This window comes from Myotis davidii, unplaced genomic scaffold (assembly GCF_000327345.1).
Source record: "Myotis davidii unplaced genomic scaffold, ASM32734v1 scaffold663, whole genome shotgun sequence".
Classification (NCBI taxonomy): domain Eukaryota; kingdom Metazoa; phylum Chordata; class Mammalia; order Chiroptera; family Vespertilionidae; genus Myotis; species Myotis davidii.
The window spans coordinates 6,295,739-6,304,367 of record NW_006295816.1 but is presented as its reverse complement, the minus strand read 5'-3'; the positions used below and the strand labels follow the sequence as shown (position 1 = coordinate 6,304,367).

At 48.7% G+C, this 8,629-nt stretch overlaps 1 protein-coding gene across 9 annotated transcripts in view; it reads left to right on the top strand.

Annotated features, from left to right (window-relative positions):
• TRAK1 (trafficking protein, kinesin binding 1) overlaps positions 1-8,629 on the top strand; it is a 135,310-nt gene that overhangs the window by 84,875 nt on the left and 41,806 nt on the right. For all 9 annotated transcript variants that reach the window (XM_015568392.1, XM_006770528.2, XM_015568395.1 and 6 more), the window contains one exon: positions 6,123-6,199. In XM_015568392.1, the coding sequence (XP_015423878.1) occupies positions 6,123-6,199 (77 nt within the window). The remainder of the gene's footprint in view (positions 1-6,122; positions 6,200-8,629) is intronic.

The window sequence follows — 8,629 nt, the reverse complement described above, 5'->3', positions numbered from 1 at the left end:
CGCCCGCCCTTTTAAAGTATCAGGTGGGAAGGGACACGGGACGCTAGTTATGTTTTGTTTGTTTTCTAAACCAAATAACATAGTTTTTGTGGGTCTTAGCAGGTTACTTGGGCTATTGGGTCACATCTACATTAGTTTGTAGATATGGGAGGACAACAGCTAAGCGAGGGATCGGCTGAACCTCCCAGAGGTGGCCCTGACTTGGGAGAAGGCAGGAGAGTGTTGTGCCTGAGAAGAGAGTCCAAAGTCAGACTCTCCCCCAAAACCCGAGAGAGTCGGCCCTTGGTTTTCTTCTGGATCATGAAATTGTTCTGCCATCTGAGCACATTTTGATGACAGTTATCTAATTAACAACAGCCTGGTGTCTGTGGGGCAGACTAGTAACTTATGTGTGTTTCATTGGGTGATTGGCTATTCCTAACAGTTACCTGCAAACTTCGCTGAGGACAGCTCGGTTGGGCTTGAGGTAATAAAGAACGCTTTCACACTGTTGTGTAATGGGGAAGTGGTTGGGATATGGCATATGCAGCTCAGGGTGGCTTGTTTGCGTATTATTTGATAACTTAAAATATTGAGGCACATGCCGTAACTGGTTTGGCTCAGTGGATAGAGCATCTGCCTGTGGACTCAAGAGTCCCAGGTTCGATTCCGGTCAAGGGCATGTACCTTGGTTGCAGGCACGTTCCCAGTGGAGGGTGTGCAGGAGGCAGCTGATCGATGTTTCTCTCTCATTGATGTTTCTAACTCTCTATCCCTCTCCCTTCCTCTCTGTAAAAAAATCAATAAAATATATTTTTTTTTAAAATCGAGGCACAATGTACATACCATAAAAATCACCCATTTTAAAGTGGACAGGTTGATGATTTTTAATAAATTCACTGAGTTGTGCCACCATCACTGCTTTAATTCCGTTTTAGGGCATTTGTATCCCCTCCTCCTAGCCCAGTGATGGTGAATCTTTTGAGCTCCGCGTGTCAGCATTTTGAAAAACCCTAACTTAACTCTGGTGCCATGTCGCATATATAAATTTTTTGATATTTGCAACCATAGTAAAACGAAGTTGTATATTTTTGATATTTATTTTATAGATTTAAATGCCATTTAACAAGGAAAAATCAACCAAAAAAATGAGTTCGCGTGTCACCTCTGACACGCGTGTCATAGGTTCGCCATCACTGTCCTTTGAGATCCCTCATGCCTGTTTATAGTCCATCCCGTTCCCACCCCCAATCTAGGCAACCATGGATCCTCCTCCTGTCCCTCTAATTTGCCTGGACTGGCTGCCTTATACAACGTACAGTCCTTTGTGTCTGGCCTATGAGCAGGAGGTGTCTGAGGTCCCCCCATACTGTCGCGTGTAGGGGTACCTCATCCTTTTTGTGGCCGAGTGCTATTCCACTGTGTGGATGTACCGGGTTTGTTTATTCACTCAGCGCTTGGGGGTCATGTGGGTGGGTTCCACTTTCCGGCTATAATGAGTCATGCTGCTGTGACATTCGTGTGCGGGTTTTTGTGTGGACACGTTTTTGTTTCTCTAGGGTAGGTGCCCAGGAGACTTCTAAAATTTTTGGAACCTTAGGCGAGTCATCTGACCTCTCAGAGCCCGAGTTTCCCTGCCATCAAGGGTGGGGGACACGTGTCCCACCCACCAGCACAGGTCTGACCGGGATACGCGGGCGGTTAGGTGATGGCCCCTCCAAAGCACTTTGCCAGTTCGGCCCCGTCCAGATGTCTGCAGATGGCTCCCACGGGCCCAAGGGGCCTGTAAACGGCACGGGTTTTATAATAGTGGACCCCAGAGGTGAGACTAGGATAGGGGTCGGCTACCCTCTTCCTGCTGGACCGTGGGGAGGGGCAGGAGGTCCCCGGGTGGAGACGTGGGAGAAGGTCCCCACAGAAGGAAATAGCAGTGCCAGGCCAGACACCTGAGTGGCATCATTGGGGTGGGTAGATGAGCTGGGGGTGGAAAATGGGCACAGGTGGCCAGTGAGGAGGCGAGAAGGCTAGACCGGGGCCAGGGAAGGGTGGTCCCCGTGTCGTAGGTGTTGAGGCTGCCGCTTGTAGGCGGCGGCAGAGCCGGAGAAGGTCTGTAAGCGGAGCATTGACACATTCGGTTCAAGAGCGTGGGGGCAGCTTTGAAGGACAGCTCGTAACGCCCGGAAACTTGGCATCGGGGCGGCTCATTGAGAATTTATGGGCAGCTCTCTAGCTGTGGCTCTCGGGTTGGGAGCCTTCCGCCCCTTGTTCCTTTGAACAGGGCAGACGGGTTTTACGAGGTGCGTTTCCTGCGGGATCAGGGGCCAGATTTAGGGGAGCTTTTTCTCCTGACACCTGCGGCTGCTGGTCAGAGTGAGAAGGGATCGGTCACTGATCTGTGGACCCCGCTTTGCTCTGACACCCAGGTCCCAGCTCCTGTCTCGTGCAGACCCGTCAGAATTTCTAGGGCAGTGGTTCTCAACCTTCCCAATGCCGCGACCCTTTAATACAGTTCCTCATGTTGTGGTGTCCCCCAATTTCATGGTTACAAATTGAACATAATTAAAGCATAGTGATTCATCACAAAAACAATATGTAATTATATATGTGTTTTCCGATGGTCTTAGGCGATCCCTGTGAAAGGGTCATTCCAACCCCAAAGGGGGCGCGACCCACAGGTTAAGAACCGCTGTTCTGGGGGGTACACAACTATTTTGAAAGTTATTCAACATGCCTATACTTTTTTTTTTTTACAACAAAGAGTGTAGAAAATAAAATGTACTTTAAAAACAAAACAAAACACGGATGCTGAGGCACAGAAGATAGGACGAGAAATAACTGGGGAGGGGAAACTGAAAGTTGGGTTCTAAAAAGTGGAAAAACAATGTTCTAATCAATATGAAATGACCTATCCGTAAAGTAGGGGCTGCTGAGTTGTGGGGATCAGTCGAGAAAGCACATTAAATTCCAGGGCCGTCAAGGACTTCATAAATGATGTCTGCTGCCCCTGCTAGGAGGCCCTTCTTATGTTGACATTCACCATTTGCTAGCTGTGTGGCATTGGATGCGTTGTTTAACCTCTCTGGGCCTTTGGTAACTGCTGTGGTTCGTTCGCATGCTGCTGCCCACCGCCAGCTGGCTGGAGGGCTCCGTGTACCTTATCTGCTCCGGGCAGAGCATGGCAGCCCTACATCTTGAAAATTAACCATTGTCGGCGGCCTAGGAGTCTTCACTTGAAGACTTCTCAGGACCTCAAACTGATGAACTTTTTACAGCAGTTTGAGCTGGACTCCACCTCCATCAAGTTCAGTTCTGGTTTAAACCGACCCTTACGCATTCTCCTTGCCTTTTCCTACCTAGCAGCTCCAAGGGAGGTGAGGGGGAGGAAAGGGCCTGAGGCTGCGGGGCGGGGGTGGGGGGGGGGAGAGTTTGTGGGGTGGGGGGGAGAGGATGCGTGGGGGACAGGCGAGGAAGGGGAGCCCCTGCCCCTGGCTGCCAGGGCTCTGTGTTGCTTGGGTTTCAGATTTGGAACCAGATTTTAGGTCACCTTCTGAAAGCTGGAAAATCATGCCAGCGGGTCAGATTTCTCTGAGCGCCTTCCCTGAGATGATCTCTACTTGGGTTTAATAAAATATTTAGAGGCCGATTGCATTTCACTTGCAGCTGCTCCTGAGGTTGGCAGGTAGTACAGTCCCCAGATGCCTCGCGTGGGCTGTCACAAAGCCGAACTCTCTAGCATCTGAGTTGAGAAGAGTTAACGAAGACGTTATTATTTAGCCAGAAAGAGGCAGGTTTCAAAAGAGTTCATACTTTGGCCCTAAATCCGTTTGCATTCACTCCTTCCTCCACCGAATAAAACCCACGCTACCTTCTTGGTGTTTGTCGAACTGCAAATCAGTTTTTTGCCATGGACTTAAAATAGAACCACCCTGAGATTTTTCATCAGAATAAAGTCCTCTTTCATTGCATGAGCCTTTTTCTCCAGTGGAAGGGAGAACAAAGCCACATCGTCCCAAAGTGGCCTGCACGGAGCCTCCTATGAGCCCAGTAAATTATACATGTTATGAAACATTGCTGTGTGTGTGTGTGTGTGTGTGTGTGTGTGTGTGTGTGTGTGTGAGTGTGTGTGTGTGAGATTCCGATTCAAGGATCATGTGCCTGGCCTTTCATAAAGGCCAATATTCACAACATCAGAGTTTGGAGTGAGGAAAAGTTTATTGATCAAGAAGGCTCCAGCTTGAGAAGATGGGAGGGAGTTGCCTTAAAGTGTCTGCAAATCCATCTTAAGAGAGGCCAGAATTCAGGCTTCTTTTATGTCAAGGGAAGGGAGCATGGGCCGGGCAAGAGTGTGTGACACCTTGGCACCAACAGGGATCCAGGGAAGAATGTGAAATTTGTAAATCTCCTAGTTCCCTGGTCCCTTGACCCCTGCTGATCTGTGTTTGGTCTTGAGGCTCCTGCAAATCTTTGCAGAAAGCTCAGCCTCAAGCAGGATTCCTCTGTAATTGACACATTGATAGCAGGAGCTTCTTCCCTGAAGGCCCTGGGAGAAATGCAGGGTGGAATTAAGATGGAGTCAGCGAGAGGGAGTGTTTCACTGGGTTACATGTGCCGCAGTAATAGCAGAGGTCTTTGGGGCGTGGATTAAAAACCTCGGTCGCCCTAGTTTTCATGCTATGGAAACTGGTTGCAAAGCCTTAGACTTTAGGCCATTTGGGGAGGGGGTGGGCTGTGCCATCATGAAATGACCAGCTAGGACTGTTGCTTAATGATTGTACCAATAGCTGCTTTCTGAAGGGTCCCTCTCTGTCCCTGGGTTGGGTCTCTATGGTTTGTGAGGTCTAGATTCCTGTTGGTCTTGGTGATAATTTTGGTGGCTGTGCCGCTGACCCATTTTAGTTTGCTCAGTTTGCAGGAGGCCAGATCCCTGTCCACCTAGTGCCGTACCCCCAGCACCACCTCTAAGTATATCACACACCATGTCAAGGCCTTGTAGAAATTTGAGGTCACCCCCACTCCCCCACCCCCTTAGAGCTTCGGGCTCTTCCCTGGAACTGGGAACTGAAACCGGGTGGTACTGAGTGCTGAGTGGGTTGAACTTGGCAAAACCAACATCCCCTTGTGCCTGATATACAGGCACAGTTTTGAAACTGCTTTTTTTAGATGGGTCATTGGTAGTTTCATGGTCATTTGTTTTCTTTTTAAAAATTAAATGTAGCCGTATCCGGTTTGGCTCAGTGGATAGAGCATCGGCCTGCGGACTGAAAGGTCCCAGGTTCGATTCCAGTCAAGGGCATGTACCTTGGTTGTGGGCACATCCCCAGTGGGGGGTGTGCAGGAAGCAGCTGATCGATGTTTCTCTCTCATCGATGTTTCTAACTCTCTATCCCTCTCCCTTCCTCTCTGTAAAAAATCAATAAAATATATTTTTTAAAAAATTAAATGTATTGGGGTAACTTTGGTCAATAACATTATATAAATTTCAGGTGAACAGCTTTATAACACAATGTCTGTATATTCCATTATGTGCTCATCACCTGAAGTCCAGTCTCCTGTCACCATGCATTTGACCCTCTTTACGCTCTTCACCCTCCCCTCACTCCCTTTCCCCTCTGGTAGCCACCAAAATGTTGTCTGTATCTGTGAGTTTGTTTTATTTGTTCATTTGTTGCTTTTTGTTTTATATTTCACATGAGAGTGAAATCATATGGTTCTTGTCCTTTTCTGTCTGACTTAATCCACTTAGGGTGATACTCCGAAGATCCACCCATCTTGTCACAAATGGCAGCATTTCATCTTTTTCCTGGCTGAATAGTATTCCACTGTATATCTGTACCACAGCTTCTTTATCCAATCATCTGTCAAAGAACATTTAGGTTTTTTTTGCCATGTCTTGGGCTACTTTAAATAATGAACAGAGGGTATATATATCTTTACAAAGAAGTGTTATCAGATATTTCAGGGAGATGATACTCAGAAGAGGGATTGCTAAGTCATATGGTAACTGTAGTCTTAATTCTTTAAGGAACCTGCATTTCTGTCGTGGCTGCACCAATTTACATTCCCACCCGGGTTCCCTTTTCTCGACATCCTCACGAACACCTGTTATTTCTTGTCTGATCATCGTCTTTTTTTATTTTTTGCAGTTTTATGTGCTGAAAGAGTTGGCCAGATGACTAAGACATATAATGACATTGATGCTGTCACTCGGCTTCTTGAGGAGGTAAGTGTTTCGGGGGAAGGGAAAGGGTCGCTTAGGATTGACCGGTTGTAATTTGTATTGATTAAAGCGTGCATTCCCGTGAGTCTCAGGGAAGAATCTCAGAAATGGGGCCTTCTCAGGGGATCGCTTAGTGCCTCGGTTCTCAACCTGTGGGTCGCGACCCCTTTGGTGGTCAAACGACCCTCTCACAGGAGTCGCCTAAGACCATCCTGCATATCAGATATTTACATGACGATTCATAACAGTAGCAACATGACAGTTATGAAGTAGCAATGAAAATAATTTTATGCTCGGGTCACCACATGAGGAACTGTATTTAAAGGGCCAGGAGGTTGAGAACCACTGACTTAGTGGCTTTATTTTTTGTACCGATAGCTTTGTAGTTCTTTGTAGCGGTAAGCTTGTTTATGGTATTTTAGCTTTTACAATGAATGTATGAATGATACAGCATTGGATAAGCATGGAAAGACTTGATAGACTACCCAGTTTCGGGTTTTTAAAAACCCTTAAAATATATTCCCACAATATATTTTCAGTGCATCCAAAAAATATCATTACCCATATCTTTGCAATGTATTCTTTTTTACTTACATCAGGTTAAGGGGATTTTATTATGTCGTGTCACGTGGTGACAACCAAAATAAGCATGGCAGGAAGAACTTAGGAAACTTGCGTAGGTTCCCGTGAGCTGCTGGCATGTTAGAGACATGGTCTTATCCGTTTCTTCTTGGCATTCTGTTGGCGTTCGAGATTTGTGGAGCCATGAAGGGACGCCTCTAGAAACAGATGAGTATAATGTGTGTATTCCCATGCCTAGAGCAGCCCAGAACATGGCAGGTTCTTAGAATGTATTTGCCGAATAAGTGCCCATCTTTAAACATTATCATCCCAACCCCCAAATCAGGCCTTTAAGGCACTTGTAGATCCTTGTTTCTGCTCTGGAATCAAGAATGAGTTGGGGTCACGTGACCATTCATTAGCCCTCCTCCAGGAAAAGAATAGAAGGATGTGGGAGACACAGGAATCTTTGTTGGCATTTTCATCCACTAGCAGGACAAGGTTGAGACACAGACCAAGTGGCAATAGTGAGAACCAGAGTTGGGTTTTTTTGGGGGGTGGAGGGGAGCATCTTTTTACCCCAGTTTTTGTCTCTCCTTTCCTGTGTTTTTCCCTTCTGCACATCCAGCATTTCCTATCTGCTCTGAGGGTCTGAGATTGATTCCCTCTGGGTTCCTGGGCGCTCACCTGCCCTGCGACCCCTCCCCCCCATTTTCCTGAGGGGCACCCACTAACAGGCCCCGGTGAGTGGAGTGGGGGCAGGAGCTGAGACCCGCTTGACCACCTGCACGGCAGAGAAGATACAAACTCAGCCCCAAATGAGTGATACTAGGTGTTCTGGCTGTGACAGGGCTGGCGGTGGGGCATGGTAGGGGACAGGCCTTCTGGGGGCGCTCCAGTCACCGCCATCTTGGTGGCCGGTGTTGGCCAAGTGGGAGGCTAGCGCGGCACCACTACTGACTTTGGAAAATGGTTAGTTCCGGACGCCTCTCTGCTGTGTCCATTTCCCCAAGAATGCCAGCACCCTGGGGTCCTCTCCAGGTCCGGGGTGTTTCCAGCCACTGCTCCTCGCCCCATTCCCGGTGAGTTCCCAAGTCTGTTCAGTTAGGAACCTGTGTCTGAGGGAGCAGAGGTACCCTGGCTGGCAGGGCTGCTTTCCCGCCCAGGCCCCTCCCTGCAGGGGTGGGTGGGGGCGGGGCGCATGACTCTGTTGCTTTGGTTCAATGCTCTGCGGATTTAGTTTTGGGGAACATGGTTCGTTGAATGTCACTGGAACATTTTTACTTTAAAAACCGGAGCCGAGGAGTGTGTTTTAGGGGGTGCCCCCCGCCCGCATGCTTGCCTCTGGCGGAGTTTGAGCTGGCAGTGCTGGGGCCTCCAGAGGCGACAGGCGCTCGCTCTGACCAGTGACCAGAGAGAATCTCTTCCCAAGGAGCCTGGGGCTCCAGCCCTTTATGCAGATGCTGGTTAGAAATAGTTCACTTCCCCCTGCGAATTTCCTGACTGTGTGCCAGCGCGTAAGGAGTACGCTGTTGTCCTGTCTAACAACCGAGGTACTGGAGAGAGTACCGTGGGGCCGTTTGCAGGTGGCTGTGTCGTGCCACATTGGTTCACTAGTCATTGGCAGTGGCTCTTCGCCCACGGACGTGTGTATCGGGTGTTTGGTCTCTGCCACTCTTCCCCTTGTCCTGATAGGAATCACCTCTGAGTCGCTGCCTTTCTTTGGAAGAGGCGGGTTTCCTGGTGAACGCCTCCCTGCCCCAGGCGTGTGACCTTGTGCTGCGTGTGCTTGTCTTGGCTTTGGTTCCGTTCCCTCCCACCGTGATCGTTTGCTTTGGTTTGCACGCCTGCCGCCTGCCGCATGCAGATGGG